This window comes from Temnothorax nylanderi, unplaced genomic scaffold (genome assembly GCF_030848795.1).
Source record: "Temnothorax nylanderi isolate EJ_2023f unplaced genomic scaffold, tnyl_v1.0 TNYL_tig0251_pilon, whole genome shotgun sequence".
NCBI lineage: Eukaryota > Metazoa > Arthropoda > Insecta > Hymenoptera > Formicidae > Temnothorax > Temnothorax nylanderi.
In genome coordinates, this window is record NW_027249313.1 from 1 (window position 1) to 27,030 (window position 27,030).

General features: G+C 37.3%; 4 protein-coding genes across 6 annotated transcripts in view; 1 reads left to right on the top strand and 3 right to left on the bottom strand.

The window, feature by feature from the left end:
• Positions 1–18: 18 nt before the first annotated feature.
• On the bottom strand, positions 19–945 carry LOC139779945 (uncharacterized; the record flags this gene model as incomplete). The annotated part of the gene is made up of 1 exon (XM_071718471.1): positions 19–945. A coding segment is annotated over exon 1 (927 nt), but the record flags the coding sequence as incomplete, so codon positions are not given.
• A 12-nt stretch (positions 946–957) lies between these two features.
• Positions 958–2,712, bottom strand: LOC139779949 (uncharacterized). Its single transcript, XM_071718477.1, has one exon. The coding sequence runs from the start codon at positions 2,710–2,712 to the stop codon at positions 958–960; it is 1,755 nt and encodes a 584-aa protein (XP_071574578.1).
• Positions 2,713–2,720: 8 nt separating this feature from the next.
• LOC139779950 (uncharacterized) lies at positions 2,721–4,870 on the bottom strand. Its single transcript, XM_071718478.1, has 2 exons — positions 4,499–4,870; positions 2,721–3,425 (listed from the first exon to the last, which is right to left on the bottom strand). Exons 1-2 carry the CDS (start codon positions 4,868–4,870, stop codon positions 2,721–2,723), a joined length of 1,077 nt encoding a protein of 358 aa, XP_071574579.1.
• Positions 4,871–11,174: 6,304 nt separating this feature from the next.
• The window catches only part of LOC139779935 (alpha-tubulin N-acetyltransferase), a 77,962-nt gene continuing 62,106 nt past the window's right edge, over positions 11,175–27,030 (top strand). For 2 of the 3 annotated variants that reach the window (XM_071718462.1, XM_071718461.1), the window contains exons 1-2: positions 11,175–12,139; positions 24,493–24,642. In XM_071718462.1, the coding sequence (XP_071574563.1) occupies positions 12,036–12,139; positions 24,493–24,642 (254 nt within the window). In that variant the 5' untranslated portion in view covers positions 11,175–12,035. The remainder of the gene's footprint in view (positions 12,140–24,492; positions 24,643–27,030) is intronic. The other variant, XM_071718463.1, reaches the window with a different exon arrangement.

Sequence of the window (27,030 nt, forward strand, 5' to 3'; positions counted from 1 at the left end):
ATATGTCTCTATCTCGACCTTTTCTTTCTCTAGAAACTCGTAGATTTCTTTCAGCTCCCGAGCCGCACCAACAAAATTCGTTGCGTTGTCGGAAAAGAGCTGCGAACAGATCCCTCTTCGCGCGGTGAATCTTCGTAAAGCTGCGATGAACGCTTCAGTGGTGAGATCGGTCACTAATTCTAGATGCACGGCTTTTGTACTAAAGCACGTGAATACTGCTACGTAGCCCTTGGATACGTGAACTCTTCCACGCCGTCGGGTTTCTCGGATTTGGAGGGGACCGGCATAGTCTACGCCGGTAGTCACGAACGGGCGCGAAAATCCGCTAACTCGCTGAGCTGGTAGATCTCCCATTTTTACTTCAGGGAACGTCTGTCTGAAACGATAGCAAGGCAGACGAGCCTTTATTACCTTTCGAGCCTCTCTTAGACCGCTTAACGGCCAGAACCTGTATCGTACAGCACTCAATAACTGAGTAGGTGGACAGTGGTGTAAACGTATGTGTTCACTCTTCATTATCAAATTCGTAACGAAATGCTTAGCGGGTAGAATAATCTGATGCTTTTGATCTTCGGACATAGCTGCATGTCGGAGCCTACCGCCAATGCGAATCAATCCTTCTTTGTCTAGAAAGGGGTCTAATGGTCTCAATTTACTTTTGCGATGTACTTCTTGACCGTTTTCTAAGTCTTGAACCTCTTGCGAGAATGCTTCTCGTTGCACTATTCTTGCTATGATTTTTTCGGCATTTCTTAGTTCTTCCACAGCGACAGGGCAATTTCTTGGACCTGCTTGACTACTGCTTCTCCATCGAAAACAGTAAGCGATAACTCTTTGCAGTTTGCTATAAGAAGAGAATCTCTCGAGAATCTTCTCTGCTGTAGTTGCCACCAATGCTACAGTTACTGGTTTCATCTCTGGTAGTGCCATATCAGGTGTCTTCATGTTTTTTGGCCACTAATTTTCTTCTGTCAACCACTGAGGCCCATGCCACCACAGCTTATCTTCGATTAATCGGTCAACTTCAATTCCTCGCGACAGCATATCTGCCGGATTATCTTCAGAGGGCACGTGGTACCATTTTATATTCTTCGTTAGCAGTTGGATTTTCGCTACGCGATTAGTCACGAATGTTTTTAACACGTTGGGTGGAGTATTGATCCAACCGAGGACTATGGTATTGTCGCTCCATAGTCGCACATTACGGATACGAGCGCCGTAAGCCTTCTCTGTAGTATGATAAAGATCAGATAATAATAGCGCAGCTTCTAGCTCCAAACGTGGCAAAGTTATAGTTTTTAACGGAGCCACTTTGGACTTTGCGCAGATGAGATGAGATTGGACTTTTCCCGATTTGTCTATGCTCACAGCGTACAAACAAGCACCGTAGGCCTTTTCAGACGCGTCTCCAAAACCAAAAATATCGAACTTCTCTTGTGAATTAACAGGTATGACGTTTCTCGGTATGCGTAATTCATTTACTCTTGGCAAGGAAGTGTAGTACTTTTCCCAAGTCGATAGAAACTCCGGCGGAAGAGTTTGATCCCAACCAATTTCAAGCAGCCATAATCTTTGCATGATGCACTTGCCGTTAATGAGTAGCGGCGCTATCAATCCCAGCGGATCGAATACTTGCGAGATCTTCGAGAGTAAAGTACGCTTCGTTGTGACCTTTGCCTCTTCGATCTCTACTTTATATTGCAGGCAGTCTTCTGCCGCATTCCAGAGCAAGCCTAGAGTTTTTTGGGCTTCTTCCTTGTCCAACACCAGCAGCTTATCAGTTTTACATGCCTCACTGAAATGTTGCAGTATTCTCGAATCATTAGCTCTCCATTTTCGAAGATAGAATTGTCCTCGTGCTAGTAACTCGGACAGTTGTCTCTGCATCTCGATTGCTTTTTCCAATGTGTCAGCTCCTGTTTGGACATCGTCCATGTAGGTTTCTTCTTCCAATGCTTTTGCCGCGAGTGGCAAATCTCTTGCTTCTGCAGCTAACTGCCTCAGACAGCTAATGGCTAGAAAAACCGCACCTGCCTGTCCGTAGGTCACAGTGTTTAGCTCACATAACATAACGCGTTCACTCGGACTTCTTCTCCATAGTATGCGCTGAAATATACGATCTGGCTTGGCCACCAGAATCTGCCTGTACATCATGGCCACGTCCGCCGTCATTACGTACACATAGATTCTGAATCGTAGGATTATGTAGACTAAATCCTGTTGCAAGTTCGGTCCCGGAATGAGCTTGTCATTCAGTGATGTTCCGAGTGTTGTCTTGGCAGACGCATCGAAAACAACACGCAATTTGGTAGTGACACTGTCTGGTCGTATCACCGCCTGGTGAGGAAGTACGTAACCTTCCGATCCTTGAATTTCTTCATCCGCTAATACGGACATGTGACCTCGCTTTAGATAGTCATCCATGAAATTGACATACTCCTTCTGAAATGCTGGATCCTTTGAGAATCTTCGTTCGAGCGACAATAACCGTCGATATGCCTGCTCCTTCGAATCTCCTAGAAGGACATCCGATCGCTGCGGTAGTCGCACAACGAATCGACCGTCTGGCTCTCGCTTGACTGTATTCACAAAGTATTCCTCGCAATACTTTTCTTCTTCGGTGTATTGAGGGATTTCCGGAAACTCTTCCTGCTTCCAAAATCGTTCGATTTGTCTGCTCAGCACATCATTCGTGATCGATAAATGCGCCATTGATGATTTTATTGCTTTCCAGGTATTTCACCTCCGATTATCCAACCTAAGCGCGTATTTTGTAGAGCTGGTTGTCCAGGAACTTGATTTCTCGGGTCGCCGATGAGGATCTTCCAATAGAGTCCTGCTCCTACTAGTAGATTTATTTGACCAGGTTTGTCAAACACTGGGTCTGCTAAGCGTATGCTCTTCGGCATTGCTATCTGCGTTACGTCGATTCGACTTTGTGGTAACTGCTCCGTAATGTTTGGCAGTATCAAGCATTTAAGATTCGTCGAGAATTCCTCTTGCAGTGATTCTATTCGAACTGTGACTACCTTGCTGGCGTTTGTCTTTGCTAGATTTATACCGCTGATGGGTCGATGTTCCGTTTTATGACTCAATTTCAGCTGTCTTGCGAAACTTTCCGTTATCAGGTTCAACTGCGACCCTGGATCCAACAGTACTCGACATATCTGAGGATTTCCGTCGATGTCGTAAGCATGCACCCGTGCCGTTGAAAGAATAATGCTCGATGTCTGCTTATGGACGCAATGAATATTCGTTATGTATTCTTCGTCTTCGATCTTCTTTGATGATCTTGACTTTTCAATGGATTTATCTGCACAGTACGTGACCACTGCCGTTGTGTCCGGTTCGCTTTCTGCTTTCGTCTGCGACTCTGTATCTCTGTGCAACAAAGTCCCAAGGAGCGCCAATGCGCGTATAATGCGCTTTGAATGTACATTAAACTTTGCATTAAATGCGGGTCGTAAATGCACATTTAAAGCGCATATTTGTCCCGCATTATATGCGCATTTAATGCATATTATGGCAACGCATACCAAAAAGTGCACCTACGCTCATTGATCGAGAAGCCCAATCGGACAACTAGTGAACTCTGTACTATATTGGAATGCTCACTACAATGTTTAGAGGCCGGACACGAAGAAAAAAGGGATAGGTTGCTCAGTGTCCACTGTGTCCAGACAGAGAAAGAAATGGACGTTGAGTGCAACCTACACTGAGAAAAAAAGCTTTTGCTTCAATTAAAGTGCTATCACGGGGTGCCACAAAAACATAAGTAGTTTATTCAATTGTATTATTATTAGACCCAATATCTGGATTATTAAACCAATAATTTAATTATTCTAAGCATTACTGTAAGCATATTCCAGTACAGCTATCACAGAAGAAAAGAACATTCTTATTTAGAGAATATCTTTATTTTTGACATGTAAATCTTGAAATGAGATTATATAGCGTATAATCTCGTTTTAAGAATTACATGTCAAAGATAAAGATATTCTCTAAATAAGAATGTTTTTTTATCTGTGTAGAGTTCACTATGGACAACCGAAGCTCCACCAACTTGCTTACCCTATAGGGGATCTAAGAGTCTACACGTGCATTTACACATTGATGCTTTAAACGCAGAAATAAGAACAAAGATAGTTAGTGGAACTATTTATTTAAAATTCAATTTATATAAAATTTAAAAACTTAAATAAAATGTTTCATAATGAGTAAGAAGCTACTTATTTATGTAAATATAATATAAAACCTGTTATTTATAAATCAAATGCTCAATTTGCATTAATTACGCATTTAAATGCGCGCATTTTGAACACACAATTAATGTAGTTTTGAAGCCAATGCAATTGTACGCGCATTAAAAGCACGTTATACGCGCATTGGCGCTCCTTGGGGTGTTATGACGCATAGAGCACTTCTTACATGAAGTCGATTTGCAATCTCTTGCAATATGCCCTTCTCCGAGACAATTAATACATAGCCTTTTGCTAACGATTTCCTTCTTTCTGTCGACCGGCGATAGTTTTTGCAACACTTCACATTTGTAGATTGAGTGAGTTCTCTTGCAGTACTTACATTCCTGCGCCGTGACAGCTAGTGTGACCCTTTTGTCACTTTTCTTCTTCTCCGACGATTTCGTAGTAGCTGCCTTCTCTTTCCCTTGGTTGAGAACCCTTAGAGTGTTGCACCGATCCGTGAGAAATTTGAGAAATTCCTCTATTCTGGGCATGTTTGCCGCATTCCGATCTTTTATTATGTTTTGCCAATCTCTCTGTTCTACGAAATCAAGCTTCTTCTTCGCTAAATGGAGTATTATCGTTTCCCATTGATTTACTGGCTGACCAAGTGCTTCCAGCGACGTCATGTGTGTTCGTATGTGCCAAACGAACTGTCTGATTGAATCTGCTTTATTTTCCTTGGAGATGACAGGGAAATTTAAGAGCTCGTCGAGATGTGCTTCGATTATGATTATTTTGTTGTCATATATGTATCCTTTAAGAGCCTCCATGCATGCTCGTAATTCTCGTTCGAGATCCTGTATCCTTTTATTACTTTTAGTGCTTCGCCTTTGAGTACACCGACCAAATACTGGTGCTTTTGCATCGGGGTGAGATCTCGCTCTTCATGAATCGTCGTTTCAAAGCTATCTTTGAAGAACATCTATTTCGTAAACTCGCCGCTAAACTCTGGGAGTTTTATTTCGGGTAGCTTCGGCCTTTGCCTCGGCATTTCTTGAACGATTGATCCAATAGGTGGTCCATTTGCCATATCCTGCGCGGCGTTTAGACCCTGCCGGTTTTGCCTTCGATCTTGATCGATAATTGCCTAAGCTTTTCCTGCTGCTTTATAATAGCTCGCCTCGAACACTTCTCTTTCCGCTTCGCCGTCCAACATATGCTGCGCGAGTACTTCCTCGTCTTCTATCGACAATGTTTTAATTTCCGTTTGTATTTCTTCGAAAGCTGTCCAACAGTCTTCGAGCTTTGCTAGCCTGATTTGCGCATCTGCTGCCGATTTTTCTTCTGGTGACTCGAAATATGTCAGCACACGAGTGACTTTTCCTTTTATCGTAGCACGTTTTGTTTTTAACTGCTTGTACTCTGCCATTTTGTATGCGAAAATTAACAGGAATACCTGAGGACAAGGAAAGGATTATTAGCGATTCACTTACCCAATATCTAGCCCCACGTTGCGTTCGTTTTTGCAAGTGGCTGTGTACGAATCTTAATTCGAGCATGCAATACTTCCCTTTGTATATGAGAGAGACGCTGTGTGCCGTCTCGAGCGTGAGAGAGAGAGACGCTGTGTACGTCCCGACCGTTGAGAAAGACGTTGTATGTCGCCTCGACCTTGAGAGAGACGCTGCGCGCCTTCCTGATTGCGCGAGAGGCGCCGTGCGCCGTCCCGATTGCGCGAGGCGCCGTGCGCCGTTCCGATTTATGAAAGGCGCCGTACGCCGGTCCGATTACGTGAGGGACGCCGTGCGCCGCCTCGATGCGTTTCGTGCTTCTCACACGAATTTTGCGCTTGGCTCGTCTTCCCAGCGCCGTGTGTTCGTATGCTTGTTGGGCGCCAATGTTGGCGAGGGGATGAATAATGTTAGGAACACTATTTGACTATTTTACAATGGTTTTACTGCGATAACTATTTCTTTACAAAATTCCGCGTGCGTGTGGCTGCCGCCATGTCTAATAACTCTCTGCCTCCTCCTTGCGCGGCCGGCGCCTCGATAGCTCTCGCAGCGCTATCTCTGAGCTTCCATTAGAACTAAATTTATTCTCACAACCATGAACAACGATCATCGTTTAAATGTTAAAGAAAGATCTAATTTTTTATCATTATGAAAATACAATTCTTTTATACCCTGGTGGAAATAATTTTACAAATTTTCACGCAAACATTATGCGAAAACTACAATTTCTTATAATATAATTACAACTTTTCACGCTATTTTTACGTAATTTTTAAGTCAAAAGTACGCGATTTGGGCCATGTTTGTAATTTTTCATAAATTTACGTAGAAATTTTTATGAATAACTACAACTTTTTGGATATACTACAAAATAAAATATAAAATTTACTTCTCTCGTTGAACATTATTTTATTGCTGAAAATCTTGATTACGTGCAAGCTTAATTAAATAAATTTATATTGTACTTAGAAAATTTGCTTACCACGCTGGATTTGAACCTGAAACTCCTGGCTCTTGAGTCAGTCACCTTCCGCACTGTGCTACAACATTGATTGATGAAGACGTTTCGTATTGTCTATATATGTTACACTTACTGTTAGCAGACGTACGGAACGTGTCAGCTCTTAATAGGGTCGGCTTATTATATATATATATATATATATATATATATATATATATATATATATATATTTCTTACAAAATTGATGTCGGTCATCTATTCAATATCGAATCGATGACTTATCGACATCGAATTTGACATTGAAAATCAGCCGATTTCAATCAAATTGTTTTGGCATCAAGTTGCTTCTTTCTAAGTTACTTGTGTTCAAAACTCTAAAAATTTTGTCTAAAATTAAGAGACTATCACCATATAGTATGCAGATAGTCATCGATTCGATGTCGATCGATATCGAACCGATGACTATTCATACTCTCACATGGTGACAGGCCGATATTCATAGTCGGTTCTTATATTCAAGACCGTCTTAAGTTCAATCTTAAAATGTCATGAACCAATCGCATAGCCGTATTAAGCCCCTTGCACAATGCCAGGCAACAGGCAATAGGAACAGGAAATAACCAAAAAATCGTTAATTACAACCTAAAAAATTATAATACTATGATTGGTTGGCAACAGGCAATAGGCACAGAATTTCCAACGTGACGGAAACTCTGTGTCTATTGCCTGTGTCACTGTTTATTCTGCATTTATACATGATTTCTGATTTCTATTCCCTGTTCCTATTGCCTGTTGCCTGGCATTGTGCAAGGGGCTTTAGCGTCTTAAGACATAACTTAAGACGGTTTTGAAATAAGATCCGACTATGAATACCGGCCATAGTCTCTTAATTTTAGACAAAATTTTTAGAGTTTTGAACACAGGTAACTTAGAAAGAAGCAACTCATGATGCCAAAACAATTTGATTGAAATCAGCTGATTTTTTATGTTAATTTCGATGTCGATGAGTTTCCGGTGAATCAACGTTGAATTGACGTCGATTCGACATCAGCCTTCTCACTGGATAAACATACTAAATATGCGACATGTTCGACATTTTTACATCAGACTATGCTGAAATCTACAACTTTCAATAAGATCTGTTTCTATTCCTGCACTGCTGAACTCGTGCACACTGATCCAATATAAGTTAGAGCGGGACAAGTATACTTTGTTTATATCTTACATTTAATCATAAAAATATTTTTAGAATATTGTAGAAAGTTGTAAATAGTTGTAATTTTTACAATAATTTGCAACTTCTACAAATTACTACAATTTTTATAAAAAATTTTGTTAGAACGTTGTAGAAAGTTGTAAATAGTTGTGATTTTTACAATAATCTACAACTTCTACAATTTACTACGTTCTCATAAAAAATATTCGCAGAATGTTGTAGATAGTTATAAATAGTTATGATTTTTACAATAATCTACAACTTCTACGATTTACTACGTCTCATAAAAATGTTCGTAAAAAAGTTGTTACAATTTTCTATTACTTTTTACAACTTACTACAACCCAGGTAGCAAGCACTCGTCATTTTGACGTCAAATGACGTCAAAAGACGTCAAAATGACAGACTTTTGACGTCAATTGACGTCAAAATGACGAGTCTTGCTACCTGGGAATTTACTACAATTTACCATGAATTTCTACAATTTTCACAAATTTGTAGAAATTTGTGATTTGTTGTAGAAAATTGTAATTTTTCATAAAAATACGTAAATTGTTGTAAAATTATTTTCACCAGAATAAGAGTTTTACTTGCTCCATACCGTTCTCGCTTTTCGTTTGTAAAAATTGGATGAACTCAATACTTCCGTTTTACTATTTTGTTTCGCTCGTTTTCTTTGTACAGTAAGAAAAGAGTAACTAATTTTTTTAATTTCATGATTGACATTCTATAGTCTTTTTTATTTATTTGTTTGCTTTTGTAGAGCAATAATAGCTGTTAGTAACTCCGAATTCATTTTAGAGGTTACGCTTTATTCACTGTCAGTCAGGTTATGGAACATTCAAATAATATATTTGTATGCATTTACGTGATATTCTGATTTTACCGTTCACATGGACACAAAATTTGCGTAATAAATACTCGCGTAACCAATCAACTGCGACATTTAGTAATGTTTTAACAAAATAGAAAAATATCAAAATGCATAGCGTAGCATAAGCATAGCACAAGACCGCTGGACCAATGAGCATCCAGCATAATGTCGCCATATTAATTTACGTAAGATGCTCATTGGTCCAACGGTCTTATGCTATGCTTATGCGACGTTATGCATTTTGTGTGTGACGGCCTTAATACGCAACTTTTTAAAACAGGCGTAACAGAAAACGCGGAACGTCTATGATGGGTTACGCGATACGTGTTACGCGGAAAATATCAGTCCATGGGACCGCACCCTTTAGCTTTGTGTATGTATGTATGTACACGATACTAGAAATCGGTCCGAGTCCTCGGCCCGAGAAAAAGTTACTAGAACTCGAATCGTGTACTACACAGGCAACTCGGATGAATTTCTCGAATAGAAATCTCGTACAGAAAAATGCATCCTGTCCCATTTTTCCGTACAAGTTATCGATTCAATTCCATGTTGCCAACGTTATTACTTTATAAATACCTATAATAGTCAATGATGGTCAATGTAACGTTGGACAACGGAAATATATATAACTTTCATAAATCTTTGATAAATAGAGAAAAGAGAATTATATATGGAGGGGTTAAAGCCATAGTGGTGTAAGTCAATTTTTTTGACCACTTTTTTTTCTTCTTTTTTCAACATATCTGCATGTGTAGACTGCATCTATGAACTTAACTCGATAGGTTAAAAAAAGTGACTTACACCACTATGGCTTTTTAACCCCTCCATATATATATATATATATATATATATTCCACGGGCCCAGGCTCATACTCAGCTCTCGACCCCACATTTTTCGACTATAACGCTATCTAGAATCATCAAAGTACAACTACTTCTATTCGAGAACTTGAATCGAGGACTTGGACCGATTTCTAGCATCGTGCACACAAGGCTTTAGATCCGATTATGATACCTACTATGCGTCTTCAGAAAGAACAAAAAGATGGCCTGTCTCAGCTGGTTTCCCTGGTATGTGTATATATATATTTGTTTCAAAATATTTAGTATTAGTATGAATACTAAAATTGCATAAAATGTAAGTTTATGTGTCGTGTGTACCTAACTTTCGATTATAAAATATGAATAAAATTTTCCAACAAATTTTGAATGGTAAGTTTTTTCTTCAAATAATAAAAAAATTTAATTGTCAAAATAAATTATTTATAATTGTTTGCTATCTATAAAGTAGCGCAAAGCCCATCGTAATGTATAAAGTTCCAATTCGCAACTTGTCTAGCTTATTTCCAAGTAATTCGCGTCCATCGTCCGGTATATATTTCGATATTTCGAGAGTGAAACAAGAAATAACAATGCGACGGAAAGGCAATGTTGCGTGTTAATATGCATTTTATTTCCACATAAAAATGTTATAATACAAATTCCGAATTATTGAAATATATTTTGACATAAATCTTATTTTCCTGTGTATTTCGACGACAAGACAGAATCGAAAGGAGACTTCGCCGTATATATTTGACGATCGATACAAGTTCCTCGCACGTAAAGGTCTATCCAGACAAACTTGCATAGGTGCATAAGCATATGCATAAAAAAATGGATTGGTCTATTTCCTTATGCACATGTATACATTGGACCAATCAATTTCCTTATGCCCATTCTAGACCTGAGGATGATCCTACTTATGGCTTATCCTAGTGAGTAGTGTAGACGGGTAAAATCATTTTTTTATCCATGATTTTTACCCGTCTACACTACTCACTAGGATGACCCAAAAATAGGATCATCCTCAGGGGATCGATCATGTATCTTTTCCCCTAGGGCGGAAATGTGAAAAGTGAAAAGTTTCATGTGACTATCGCTTTCTATTCAACACCAATAAAAAAGATAGTTACATGAAACTTTTTACTTTTCATATTTCCGCTCTAGGGAAAAAGTTACGTGATCGCTGCTCAGGTCTAGAATGGGTATTATGCTTATATGTTTATGCGCTATGCAAGTTTGTCTGGATAGACCTTAAATACGACCCTGCCGTTCATCCGAGGTATACGCGCGCGCTTTGGCGAGACTCGCGCGGTTTTTACAGGAAAAATTGAACGTGTCGCTCCAAAAAGCAATGAAGCCCAGCGCGGCTGTTTCTCGCTAAAATGAAAATCTGGGAACACAATAATAAATCGCACGATATATAAATCGCACGGATTTTCGCCGTGATTATTTATTATCTCGATTGTCTCGGATTTTGCTCGATATTCAGTCTCGATTTTTTATTCGTCGTTGGATGTTTGAGTACCGCTTGTATTGGCCGTTTGGATTGTTTGGAAGCCATTCGTTCGATATTCGAACGAGCGTACGCCTGAGCATTACATATTACATCGCCGGTCGCTCTTTCGTGAAGGAGAGACGCGGAGGTCGCAACCGCATCCTCGTGCTCAGCACACGCGACGCGAGCAGCGGCAATGGCTATCAGTCGACCGTGAGCCGTCAAGTGAGCGTGAACCGTGAGTTCGTGGCTGGTGCACGGCTTTGCGCCATCGAGAGGCGATCGATCATACGGAGCTGTGCTCTCTCGCCCGCTCGCTCTGCTCTGTTCGGTCAGAGCGTTTCGGAGTTGTGTCCTCCCTGGCCGCATTGGACCCGGAAGGTCCAAGTGTCATTAAATCAAAGCAGAAGTCGAGTTGTATCCCCGCGTACGATATAAAGATGAGAGATGATCGATCTCTCTCCGGCTCGTCATGCTGAGAGACGCTAGAATAATTCCGGGACGAGACAAGTTAAGTTTGGAGCGTAAGACGATTGGGAAATAGGAGAGAACAGGCGGTGGCTGCCGTAGTGCACCCACGTGACGATTGGAGGTGCCGCGCGAAGGTGTCAATTCGATACGAGGCTCGAGCGAGATTCTGCGTCAGTGACAGAGGAGCTCACCGTACAGGAGCGAGAGAGAGAGAGAGAAAGAGAGAGTGAAACCGATCGATGTTCACGTGACAATCAACAACGTGAAGTGAAGTTGCCGCGAAAGGGTGCGCGAACAACGGCCATATTCAAGGCGAGCCTTCGTCGTCGCCCCGGGTAGACGCAGAATCGCAAAAAAAAAAAAACGATCTCGCGACTGTCCGTCGGGACGGGACGCGATCGAAGGAGGACGAAGAACGTGAACGACGGGAACGAAGAAGCGCACGGCCTGTGACAACGGTGACAGGAGCCCCTCCATCATCTCGTCGTCGAGATGGAGTTCAAGTTCAACGTAAATAAACTCTTGCCCAGAAAGATCAACAAGGTCACGCATAACCTGGTGCCGGAAGACTTCAAAGGCGATCGGCGCGAGTTGAAGTGAGTACTCCCAGGCGTAAGATCTTAAAATAGCTCCCTCGAACTATTAATCGCGCTACGTAATGTCCATTTATATTATATATATATATATATATATATATATCGAAACTCGCGCCTGTCTGTAATTTCGCGAATCTTCTTAGCGGCTTTCTATATTTATTAAATTGTTATATCACAAATGTAAAGATAGGTAAAGCGTATATTAATATAGTAGGAAAATTTATTGTATATAAATTATATATATATACACACGTATATACATATATATATATATATACATATATATATATATATATATATATATATATATATATATATATATCAGTATATATCAGTATATATGTATATATGTATATAGATGCACGCACGCACGCACGCACGCGCTCGCGCACGCACGCACGCACACACACACACACACACACAAATAAGATACGCATATTATACTAATTCTTTTTAGAAATAATTTTCCATGTCGCATTATGCAATAATTTATATTTACAATTTCTGGGACTTTTTTTAAATTTATCAGATTCCGACATTTATACGAGAATTGAGGACTGTTTGGATCGTGGAAATAACTGGTAATGAGATCTTTATATTTTTTCGGCACCAATTTCGAAAGACAATTATTGAAGGCACCGATGGGCTCTATCAAACAATAATTCTGAATTATCGTTGATCATTATTAAAATAAGCTTGATTATCAATTTTGCTGGTTCATAAAAACCATTAGCCAAATTAGATGTATACTCCGTCGTCTCTTAACTAAGACTTAAGATCGCGTGGATCATTAGTAGAAAAAAAGACAGAATGAAAAGAATGCGACAATACGTGAAAGTATTGTGTATCATCAAGGTTACATTGCTGATCGTAATACATAATGGACATATATATAGGCGCAAAACTTTCGCTACGTATTAATGACATAGCAAATTTGCCGCTTGTCATCAGTGTGTTTCGACGTCCTGTTTCTGAGAAAATAATATCTGGGAACAAAATTTCTGGGAAACAATATCTTGTTATTAACGTAATTTTGATTTGTATTACTTCATTACTTTTGATCTGTGTTATTATCATATACATTATTTTTTCATGACATTTATGCCATTTCATCGCTATTGTTATCATTTTCTTTCTTTCTTTCTTTATGATTCATCGTTTCTGTCATATTATATTTATGAAGTATTTGCATGAAATAATGACATCGGTTTAATTTATCGTGAATGTAATTTCAAATTTTTTATAGTGATCCACAACTGATATGAGAAACATATAGTGTCCTATTAATTGCATTATTTACATTTTTATTCGTACCACGTAGTGAATGCTGTAAATATGTAGATAAATCTTTTTACTGCTTATAGCAAATTGTAGAGATAAAATCTGTAAATTTATTCACGAGCTTATAGTGAATATCCTTATACGTTCGTTTATGCAATGAGACGTATCTCGTTATATTTTGTATGCGTCGGTTACCGATTTACAAACATAATATGTATCAAACAACGCAAAATCTCTTTACTATATCGCATCAAGACCTATCGTTGATTCGTAAACTGTTTGGCGATTTAGATGGGGTGATTGAAGTTAAAAATGTACAATTACAAGTCTGGTTATAAATTCCATATGTATTTATTCTCAACGAATATATAATTGGCTTGATTATATAATTAGTCAGAATCCGAATACAGATGTTTGTTAGCTGATGATGACACAATTGCGAAGTGATGCACTAATAATTTGCCCAATATCATCGCGCTTTAGGAAAATTCTTATTTCGTAATGCAAAATCATAGTATTTTAAATTACCATAAAATACCACGTACAATAATTGTGGAAGCAAATTAATTCGCGACGCTCGCTACAGTTTATGATGCGCCATGTGCTTCGAATATTTGAAAGTTATGTATCATATACCAATTCACTTTTCTAATAATTATCTAATCTAATCTAATAAATATCTAATCTAATAAACCTGTTTAATGTTTTTTTTGTAATATAAACGCGAGACACTAACAAATATCGTCAAATATACCATCACCAGATTGCCATCATCTGATTGCTGAATGATTGTGGAATATTTGCTTAGCTAATTGAAAGTCAGTGCGGAATATTTAGAAGCTGCAGAGTACTGTAATTTTATGTCATCCCGTTAATTAAGATTTAGATCATGATATTACGCAAGCGATTTTCATAATAAAGTCTAGATAAGATTCCGCGCTTCAACATTCGTACAATCTATTCATTACAAAGTTATAATACTCGCGTTACTATGACTTTCGTTCCCGTAATACATTACTTCTTCAGAGCTCATAGTATCCATTTGACATTTTTGATAATATGTCATTCTACCGGAATCTACGATACACATTTCAAATCATGTACCATTATCATTAAATGATAATTGATGCAATTATCTCTCCGAATGAAGAGCGAATGGTGGGATACCTCCACTCTTCGAGATAATTTTTCGTCGTGAAAGAAACTTCGCGGATTGCGAAGTAAATGAGTATTTTCGAACAGTAAAGTCGGACAGACAGGCTTCTATATACCCGTAGATTCTTGGTTCAAGGAACTCAGTTCACTTGCAACAACCTCCATCGAATTCTTGGGCAGTGACTCGCGACGTTCGCGGAAATCTATGACGAAATGGCAGAGAAGTGATAGTTACTCATCGCGAGAGGTTTGTCTGTCATTATCCGGAAAACCCAGTCTCCGGCTGCCTGTCCTCCTTGATGAGAGCAGTTGACGCAATGATTACACGCGTGTTTATACTAGAAAATTGATTGTTATCCTGATATTCAGTGTGGAAATCCGTCCTTTTATGTACTCCTTTTAATTTATATTTTTGTATTGAAAATAGTCGTCTTGAAGCTGCGCGATCTTGTTAATTACATAGCGTTAATATGTAAACGTAAATGTGTGCATCTAACAATATTCAAGTTCTATATAAATTATTTTTATGTTAGCTGCAGTACTAGAAATTGAATTCTAAAATACTAATTATATTGTGTATATAATTGACGTAATTAGTTTAAACAATAATATTAATTATTTAGTAAGAGAAAATTTTTTAATTATATGCATATTGTACCTATATAATTATATGCACATTGTATATAAAAAGGAATGAGTTTTTATACGTAATAACCATCAAATATTGTGAACAAACGTGCAGTTGGTATTTATTTCATAAAACATCTTGGTATACATCAGGAAACTTTGGGAAATTACACGAAATTGCAGTTATTTAACTGAGATGTAAATATGATGTACAAAGATGATATGTAAGATCACGATATATCGAAAATCCATTTCTAAAAAAAGGCATTAAAATTTGTTGCGTTGATTTATAAAACAAATTTACAAATTATAATTATGTAATGCTAAGTTTATTCTAGCTAAAATTTATTTTTATTACTGTCATTACTAATATAATTAATTATTTTTCAGAAAAAAATACAAAATTATAAAATTGTTTCTCTCGCAACATTATGTTACATACCTACTTATACTCATCTATTATCTATGTTATTGATTAGAAAGTACTACTATTATTTCTGTATGGATGATGAATTATATCATTAGATAACGTAAACCGCAAACTGTACTGTTAGCAATTTATAATCTTATTAAAGTATAACTGACCATTCTCGAAACATTTCGCGAGTTCTACTAATTCTTTTAACGTGTAGGGGAGACCGGGGCCTAACCGTCAGTTTTTTTTCGGTGCCGATTTTTAACAAGAAAATAAATAATTTTAGTTAAATGTGGTATACCACTGTAAAGAGTGAACCTTTAGCTACAAAATTTATATAGGAAATTTCTATCTACGTCGCTTTGTTTAACCGGTATAGAGCAAAAACGACAACGGTGGAAAAATTAAAATCTCAAAAATGCCGGGGTTTAACCGTCACACTGCATTTTCAATACATATACGTACATCTAATCCTGAAAAATGATAGGATACATCTTAATAATTGTTTTTTAAGAGAAAAATATAAAAATTTATTTAAAATTTTTATGCGAAACATTATTAAAAAATAGTTACAAGGGTTCCTCTTTCCGCAGAAGTCACTCGCCCGACTTGTTTCACTCCTCGACGTCCGATGACTCTATTCGGTGTCTGAACGGTTGTAATCCCCGTCTCATCCATATTCCATATGCAGTAAGCCTGGAAATGCCCGGAAATGCCTTGGAAATGCACCCGGACTGCTTACAGACGGATTAACCCCAAACACAAGTTTCAGGTTTGATCGCCCACGAAATATTAGACATCAACGATAATGAAAAAACTACACTGGATTCGTGTTCAGCATGCATTACTCTTTATAATCACGTACCTCAAGATTTGGAGAGCAAATATTATTGCAGATATTACAAAATTTCCACGCGCAGAAAATGTAACTTTCACCTTCCGAAAACACGTTTGCCCTCGTAAAAATCATAACACGGCAGGTAACCTGCCAAAACTCCGTTGGTCACATGGGTACCATAAGCAGCGTTTACAATGTTAATAGCGAGTTCGCACAATATACAGGTTCCGAGATATTTGATTTGACGGTTCAACCCCGGCGACGGTTAGGCCCCGGTCTCCCCTACACCAAAATATTCTCGTTAAACATGATTAATAGATAATATACGAAATTATTTCGGTTAATAATTTTAAATACACAGATAAAGTAAAATTATCGGAGCAAGAAACACGAGTAATCTCCGTATATTCCTTCGAGGTGCGAGGACGATCGATATACCTTATTTTCTTGATCACCTTGATTCTTAGTTTTTATGGAAACGGCGTGTAATGTTTCCGGCGTCAATGATATTGCCAGATATAACCATATTTAGAGTAACTTTACTGAATGATATTGAAGGGAATGTAACGTAACCAGCCGATATAAAGATTAAATGGTGGAGATAAAATAATTAAGAAATATATTTATATTTTCTTTGGAACATTCTTTTCTTGTACTCTAGTATAGATATAGATGTTTAAAATTGTGTGTATCCAAGTCGAGTTTTATGTATCAAATCTTTTAAATCTAAAACGGATATTTGAGTCAAAGAATTTTTATCTGTATATGTGCGTACCAAAAGTTCCGGAACGGACAATTATCTCAGAAAATATTGGCTTATTGAAAAATGTTTCAGATAAAAGTTGGAGAGTTTAAAGAGGGCTAATAGACAATCTTATTAGATTTTAAGCCCGTGCGTTGGGCCCCTAAGATCGTCTATTGGCCCCCTTTGAACCCTCCAACTTTTATCTAAAACATTTTTCCAATAAACCAATGCTTTTTGAGATAATTAGCCGTTCCGGAACTTTGGTACGAACGGTATATCTTTATTACATAACACATAAAACACTTGTAGAGAAAAATATTTTTTAAAATAATTAAAATTACACAGTAATATTTCTTCTAGATGGTTAAGATACAATTATATAAAAAATTTTGTATATATGATATACACATAAAATCTTATAAGTATTAATTAAATATACAGGGTAAGCTACGCAATTGGGACGGGTTATATCTAGTTTGGTTAGTGATACAAAAAAGTTGTAGAGGGAAAAGTTGAATGATATAGGAAGGTCTAGTTTCTTACGAGTTCACTTTTTTCATAAATGCAACGATGCACCTGAAAAATGCAAATGCACTTTTTTTTAAAATGGAATTATATATTTGGTGATTATTTACAATAGGGCCTTTCCCGAATTTTGCTATTTTTTGCGGCTTTCTTGGTAAAAATCTTTGTTGTGACTCCGACAATGATAATCAATCGGGGGAGCCTGAAATATATATAGGGGAGACCGGGGCGAAGTCGTCACTACAATTATCTCGAAATCTGTATGTTGTGTGAACTCGCCATTAATATTGTAAATGTTACTTATGGTGCCCATGTGATCAACGGAGTTTAGTGAGATTATATGCCATGTTGTGATTTTCATTAAGGCAAATGTGTTTTCGAAGGTCAAAAGTGAAATTTTTTGCGCGTCGAAAATTTTTAATATTTTAAATATTATTTTCTCTCCGAATCTCGAGATAAGTGATTCTGAAGAGTAATGCATGCTGAACACGAATCCAGTAAAGTTTTTTTATTTTAGTTGATTTCTAATATTTCATGAGCGATCAAACTTAAAATCTGTGTCCGGGGCGAAGTCGTCACCAACCCACCGGGGCTCGTCACTGTGACGACTTTATCCCGGTGGTTTCACTCTATTTATTTTCGTTGCAAATGCGTCATTGTATTTCTCAATTGCAAGAAAATGATATGCACGTACCATTGCAAAACGACTCCCGCCGACAAGAAGCAATTCAGGAAGGCAGTTCTTGCGGTAAAAAAAGATAAAATTAAGACAAAGTAAGACAAAATTAAGACAAAAGATAAAATTAAGACAAAAAGTAGCCGCAAAACAATTTGGAGTCCCGAGAACTACGTTGAACGACTAGCTGAAGAAGAATAATGATGAAATAGCACACTTGGATGACGTGCCCGTACGATATCATGAAGGCTTCGGGCGAAAATCAAAGTCAAGGAAGCAGCGGTGGTCGGATTCCTGTACGGAGGACTTGGATAATATGTGCTGCGTGTGCTAAGAGATACAGAGAACAGAGCTGACGAGAAACAGCTAGTGCATTTCGTGCGAGCGTAGGGTACATAAGTGCGTGCGCTTTTCTTGTAATTATTTTCCGCCATCATGTTTTTAATTAATGTTTCCATTTTTTTATTAAAAAATAATTAATAAAATGTATCCTATCATTTTTCATGATCGGAATTATAAATTTTTATTTAAAATCCAGTCCAAGAATAGAGTGACGACTCCGCCCCGGCAATTTTGACATTTCAATTTTTGTCGTTTTTACTCGATACCGGTTGAACAAAGCAACGTATACCAAAAATGCACTTATAAATTTTGTAGCCAAGGGTTTACTTTTTACAACGGTACACTACATTTTACTAAAATTATTTGTTTTGTTGTTAAAAATTGGCACCGAAAAAATAGTGACGACTTCGCCTCGGTCTCTCCTACCCTACCTATTTTTTAAACCATTTTTTAACTTATTTTTTACCTATTTTTTCCGATGTGGCTTTCCGGTTTTTCCGACGTTATAAATATATAATGACTCTTAAAAGGACTGATTTTGATCCTGAAAAGGACCAATAGTGATTCGTGAATCATGTCTATTTGCGTGTATATTGCGTCATTTCTGTGTCAAACAGTTTGTATCAATATTAAGGGAAGTAATTTACTAATATGTGTGTATAGACAGTACACATATAGGCGGGGGAGAGGCTGCCGCCCCTTCCCCGCAAGCAGAGGTGAATGAAGGTGGACCTCGGTTCGCGTAGAAAGTTGAAAACCCGAACCGTACAATGATAGACCTCATTTCGCCCTATAAGCAGGGGTGGAGTGTATCTCGCTTTGTGGAATGTACAATGCTGTCCAGAGAAACATCCACGCAAACCGAGGTCCACGCCACCTCACCTTACCTCTGCTTATAAGGCGAAATGAGGTCTAACATTGTACGGTTCGGGTTTTTAATTTTCCACGTAAACCGAGGTCCATCCCCACCCACCTCTGCCTGCGGAGGAGGAACGGTAGACCCACCCCCGCTTACATGTGTACTTTCAAGTAAAAGAGAACGTAGAAGTTTGCGTGGAAAGTTGAACTATACTTAAAAAAATAGATAAAAAATACGTAGGTTACATATTTTTCGGGCTCCCCCTGATTGATTATCACTGTCGGAGTCACAACAAAGATTTTTACCAAGAGAGCCGCAAAAAAATATAAAAAAAATATCAAAATTCGGAAAAGGCCCTACTGTAAATAATTATCAAATCTACAATTCGTGAGATATTTCACATTTTTGGTAAGTCGTATACTTTATTAAAGATATAGAAAAATAACTTCATCCGCCAGTGATTAAAACCAAAATATTATTTTATTGCTCGACTAACTGGCACAATGTAAAAAGTATGCACTACGTTTCGGCTCAAGTTTCGAGCCCTTCTCAAGTGCGGTCTAAAATTAGAAAACAACATTATGCAATACAATAAATATAAATATATGACATAGAAATAAAGTCAAATCAATAATCGTTATGTTGGAGAGCAATACCTAATCGTCTAACGACTCGTCATATGATAATAATCAACAGACATGCCTGTGTTCACGAAAATGTTCCAGCACAGTCATAAATAACAGCTGTGGGCAATAATTCATATAGCGACAATATGTGAAGAGAGAATGTAAAGATCGAGCGAGACTTACGTGTCTGATATGTCGAATTTCAATTTGCATGTTAAAAGTTCTCCGTTGTGACATATATGTATGTTATGCGTATGTAAGTAATTCGGAGACTACGGACTTTCAGAAAGGGTCGTGATCAAGGCATCAGGAAGGTTTAGAGGGGGAATGATAAACAATTAAACAGACGTAATGACACCGTCGTATACAGAATTTAAATTCTCTGTGTCTTTCTTAAGGTTAATGGTATTATTGTGCTTCTTTATGAAGAACATTTCAGCAATTTCCCGCATTTTCATATTGCATTCCTTATGCAGAATTTTCGGATCTGACCACTTGAAATTATGGTCATTATGTATTCGACGCTTGCTCACAACTGAGAAATTGCTGTCATGTTTCTTGCTGTAAAATCAGCTCGATAGCGTGGAGGAACTGTGGTAAATTAAGTTCCGTGTGTTGGGAAATGTAGTGCCATCGTTTCCTCACAGCCTCATATACCAATTCTTTAGGAATGTTGGTAAATAATGCCGTGACATCAAGAGACATAAGGACTTCATCGGACCTGATATTTACACTCTCAATCCTCTTTACAAATGACCAACCATCCTTTACATGAGATCTCGGTTTAGGGATCGACTTTTGCAAAATTCGTGTATAAAGCTCGCCACATTTTACAATGGACTGCCTATTGCTGATACAATGATACGCATTGGAAATCCGGTTTTGTGTATCTTTGGCAAGCCGTAACATCGAGGAAGATTTCCATTCGTGCAAATGAGACGCTTAAAAATCTGATAATCGATGATGTTGTCATGCCACGACTTTACAAGTTGGTTAAGTTTGGTCGTAATTTGCTTAATCGGATCCTTCTTTATCTTTTTATAAGTTGATGTGTCGCTTAATAATTCCGTCATGCGGTTAATATAGTCAGACTTATCCATAATAACCGTTATTTGACCTTTATCGGCTTTGGTGACAAAAACATCATCGTTATCATGCAAGAATTTTTTACATTTCGTAAACTCGTTAAGGATGTGTCGGTCTATATAACAAAAATGTTTGTTCTTATTTAAGAAGAGTTGAAGAGAACTGGCTATTGTGCCCCGTATTTTCTTGATAGCATTCGGAGGAATCTTGTAGCTACTAATCTCAATATTCTTAATAGTTTCCAAAACAGCACTGCACCGATCTTTCTTACATAAACGAGAAACAGGCAACGCAAAATTGTCACCTAAGCTTAAAATATTTTTTACCGAATCCGGGATTGGTTTGTCAGTGGAGTTGATTAACCATTTCTTATTGTTAATATTAAAAAACGAACCGCACGTATCTTGCCTGTCAACTATTAGATGAAACTTATTAACCAGTTTAATTCTAACAGATTCATTGTGTTTAAAGATTCATTGTGTTTAAAGATTCATTGTGTTTAAAGAACATGCAAATTGAAATTCGACATATCAGACACGTAAGTCTCGCTCGATCTTTACATTCTCTCTTCACATATTGTCGCTATATGAATTATTGCCCACAGCTGTTATTTATGACTGTGCTGGAACATTTTCGTGAACACAGGCATGTCTGTTGATTATCATATGACGAGTCGTTAGACGATTAGGTATTGCTCTCCAACATAACGATTATTGATTTGACTTTATTTCTACCCAGATAGCAAAATGTGTTCGTTCTGAGTACATATTGTACTCACGTTTATTAAAAACATGATGGCAAGAATAGACACAGATGCAGGCTCATATGTTGCTCAGAATGCAGACATGTTATGAAATTTATAAAAGTTTACAAAATAGTGACATAATGAACACATAAATGTTCAATGAAATACTGCATATTGTGTGCATATAAAGCTCTAGAAATGACAACAATTTTAAATATTTCATACTTAATAAAATTATTTAAAAACATGTAAATAAATAAGTAAGACGTATCCAACAATTTATCAAAAATTGCTTCGCAGACCTCTGCACTATGTGATACCAGAGGTATCACTTAAGCTGATCTGCAGCAAAGAACATTGTAATTAGGCTTCTCACAAGCTCGCCTCTTATACTAGCGCGTGATGGCTTTTGATTACGAGAAAGTGACGCGTGGTATAGCCGCGTCGCGGCAGCGTGTGGTACTAGCGCTCGCGGTAATTGTTGTAAAATTATTTCCACCAGGGTCAGCATGTGATTATCATGAGTTGGCTAAGTAACGTCAATATCTGAGCTCATATATTTCCTCATATACATGTTAACTTGTACTCATGATGTGTATCATCACAATATGATCACAAGACATACATCACATTTCGATCAATATCAGAAGATCATGACGTGATGAAATCTGATCATCAGGCATTGTTATCTGGGTATGTCATATATTTATATTTATTGTATTGCATAATGTTGTTTCCTAATTTTAGACCGCACTTGAGAAGGGCTCGAACCTTGAGCCGAAACGTAGTGCATACTTTTTACATTGTGCCAGTTAGTCGAGCAATAAAATAATATTTTAGTTTATTAAAGATGTTCGAACATTTTGCCTTCACATAGTGTTGTTCAACAACGAATGTTGTTGATCGCTGACATTACGTCCGCAAGTATTTACTATTAATATCTTCAATAAAGCTTTTTCTTCTACAACTTTTTTGTATTACTAACCAAACTCGAGATACAATTGCGTGGCTCATCCTGTATATCGTACAACTTACATCTTCATAATAGTGTTTTGATACCCTCTCATAAATAAAAAACTAAAAATATGGATTGTGAAATTATTATTAAACAATCCATTGTCAAAATTAAACAAGCGTTTTATATAAGATATCTCCGCGAAATTTCATGTCTTCAAGAGTTGTAGATTTCGCAATGCAGTTTTCCATACTCGGTGATTACTCACGTCATCGTCACACAATCCATCACACTTCGCGCCTGTAGCACAATGGTCATAAGCGAAGATATAATGCCGATAGAATAAATTAACTCGATCGATCTATACCGCAAAAGCGGATTGGCACATGTCCAAATGGGAATAAGGTCACCGTTTGTAACCGAATGATATATATGTTATATGAAGAACCTTTCTTACTAGAGCAGTGTAAATAATTGCATATATGTAAATTTCTAACATGTAATTTTGCATAACCAAAATCGAATAATAAATGTCAAATTGCACGTTGTTTTACAATATATTTAATATTAACAATTATTGTATGCATAACAAAATTTTCCACCTTATCTCTTATAAATCAATATTTTTTTATTTAATAAATAATTTATATTATTATTTAGAATAATTGCATCGGTTTTATGTATTATTAGTATTAACATTTAAAAATTATGATCGGTATTTAAAAATAAAAGTTTTCGGAAATAAACTATTCTCCATTCAATGTAAAAAGAATTTATATATCAATATAAAAGTTTATCTGAGTGCTTTGTTCTAATAGATATATTTTCCACTTTTTTCTATACTTACTCATGCTACTTTTCGCTGGTTGGAATGCTGGTTTTGAAAAGTGTTTTGTCCTAAATTCTTGACAGCAGCGGATCGAAACTAATTTGCCGTCCGGAATTAATTAGTATAGATCTATGAGAATGATGCTCGTAACATAAAATGTGAAGACTAAGCAAGAAAAGTAGAACGTGTCTGTTTCGTGCTATTTCAGCGTTAAATCGCTATCTATGTAGTTGAAAAACAGCAATGCTTGCTCGAGACGTTATTATTTTTTTGCTATTTTATCGCTATTTATTTTAAAAGGTATCGGCAACGATTATTCGATATCTATCAAATTATTTTAATCAGAAATAAAATTCTTAATATCCACTAAATTCTTACTTTACTTTTTTGCAATCATGTTTAAGATGCCCTCAGAGATTAATTTCTGACCGTGTTGATTCGATTATATTTTTTTAATTAATTGTGTTATAAAAATAAATGAGAAAAATAAGAAGTTTCGCGTACGATTTATATAACATCTTGTAGCAACGCATACAGTTAAATCTGCTAATTGCGAATTATTCTGTGTATAAATGCGTCCGACTTTTATTTAGTTGCCCTACAAATATAAACGTAAGTATATATTTAATAAATATCGTCTTTTTTTCAGTGAATGTCAGAGATTGTTGAGCAGAATATTGGACGATATGGGCGAAGCATCGGCGAGAGCTCAAGGACTCAACAAGCCCATCACTAGCGCTCTTAAACTCCGTGACACGGATCACACGATTTATTTGCTTGTAGATAATGAGGCGAACAAGTAAGCTCTTCTCTCCATTTCGATAGATTCACTTAAGATGCAATATCTGTATTTGAATATATAGTTATTTACACTTGAAATCTATCATTTGTGTATAATGCAAACAACACCGTTAAGAATTTCGATATTTCGATACATAATCTGATCTCTCTCTCTCTCTCTCTCTCTCTCTCTCTCTCTCTCTCTCTCTCTCTCTCTCTCTCTCTCTCTCTCTCTCTCTCTCCTCTCTCTCTCTCTCTCTCGTCTCCTCTCTCTCTCTCTCTCGCTCTCTCTCCCCTCTCTCTCTCTCTCTCTCTCTCTCTCTCTCTCTCTCTCTCTCTCTCCTCTCTCCCCTCCCTCCCTCCCTCCCTCCCCTCCCTCCTCCCTCCCTCCCTCCTCCCTCCTCCCTCCCTCCCTCCCTCCCTCCCTCCCTCCCCATCCCTCCCTCCCTCCTCCCTCCCTCCCTCCCTCCCTCCCTCCCTCCCTCCCTCCCTCCCTCCCTCCCTCCCTCCCTCCCTCCCTCCCTCCTCCCTCCCTCCCCATCCCTCACCTCCCTCCCTCCCTCCCTCCCTCCCTCCCTCCCTCCCTCCCTCCCTCCCTCCCTCCCTCCCTTCCTCCCTCCCTCCCTCCCTCCCTCCCTCCCTCTCTCTCTCTCTCTCTCTCTCTCTCGACTTTTTCCTCAATTTTTTTAAAGTTCTTAATAGGTTTTTAAAAAATTTGTGGCAACTAATACTCAAAATTATAAAAAATAAAAGAATTTTTAAGAGATAAATATAAACAACTACTATGCAGTGATGGTATTCTACCGAGGGCCTACGGATTACCAAAAATACATAAATCAGGATATCCTTTTAGAAGAATTATTTCTTCCATTGATAGTCCAACATACTCACTAGCTTTCTCCACAAGATTATCTCTACAAGTATACCAAAACCTAACATAGATAACAGTTTCGAACTAGTCACAAAACTTAACAGAACACACATTAATAATATAATGATTTCGTTCTTATCTCATTAGATGCAATTTCTTTATTCACGAATATCATATATCTCCAACAATTGCAACATTCCAAAGGATGAATTTATGAAGGCAATAGAATTAATTCTAAATTCAACTACTTCACATTTGATAACATCATATATAAACAAAAATTTGGCACTCCTATGGGCTCTCCTTTGTCTCCCATTGTTGCTGACATGGTAATGCAGGATTTGGAAAGTAGGGTGTTACAATTACTCACATTTATTTTACCTTTTTATTTTAGATATGTAGACGACATAGCTATGGCTGCACCTCCTGACTCTATTGACACAATATTACATGTATTTAATTCTTATCACCCTAGGTTACAGTTTACCATTGAAATAGAAGGTGAAAAATTAAACTTTCTAGATTTAACAATTATTAAAAACAAAGACGTTCTAGAATTTGATTGGTTTCACAAATCGACGTTTTCAGGCCGTTATCTTAATTTTATGTCGCAACACCCTGTTTCCTAAAAAAAAGGCACAGCTATATATGGGCATGGTTGATAGAGCATTTTTATTATCACATCCGAAATATCATTTAAAGAATATGAAATTCATAATAGACACTCTTTTACAATGACTACCCGTTATCATTCATCTTTAACACAATTAATACCAGAATTAAATCGTTGCTCAATAAATATACTCGTAAACAGAACAATCCTCCACCAACGAATGAAGAGGAACAACGCACTTGGTTTACGGTTCCATATGTCTGTAATATTTCGGAAAAATTTAAAAGTGTTGTCACAGATCTTAATGTTAACTTGTCGTTTTATAGTTTGAATAAACTTAAGAATTTTATTAAAGTACAAAAGGATATTCTCCCAATCCAATCAAATAAAAATGTTGTGTATAAAATATCATGTAAAAATTGCGACGCTTCATATGTTGGTCAGACGATGAGGCAATTAAAGACTAGAATTTCGGAACATTGCAATGTAACCATATTCATAGAAATACAACAACTCAGTCTGTCATTACGGAACATAGAATTAATTTTGATCACGAATTTGATTGGGAGAACACTGAAATCTTAGATAAGGAGATTATCAAAGCGACTAGTTTCTGAAATGGCCCATATTAAGTTACAAAAGAATAGTCTCAACTCTCATACTGATACAGAGTTTATGCACCATGTATATGTGTCTATTTTAAATAAATTATATTGTAAACCATGTCCATAAACATTTTGTCTTTTGTCAGATCACGTTTTATTGTTTATACATTGAATACACAGGCCAACAAAAGAAAAAGTTGTCTGCGCCATGGACTAGACCATGGTATTCCTATTTATTTTCGCCTGCTGAAACCGAATATGACCTCAGTTTTGCCCCTACACGTCAGGATTTTTTTCTACAGCCAAAAACAGGGTGTT

What these genes read in the sequence shown, in the direction of transcription:
- LOC139779949 (XM_071718477.1), bottom strand. Translation starts at nt 2,712, where the DNA reads ATGGCGCATTTATCGATCACGAATGATGTGCTGAGCAGACAAATCGAA.
- LOC139779950 (XM_071718478.1), bottom strand. Translation starts at nt 4,870, where the DNA reads ATGACGTCGCTGGAAGCACTTGGTCAGCCAGTAAATCAATGGGAAACG. An exon ending in TCGACAGAAAGAAGGAAATC is followed by an intron (nt 3,426 to 4,498) that starts GTTAGCAAAAGG and finishes GTACATTCAAAG; the next exon opens with CGCATTATACGCGCATTGGC.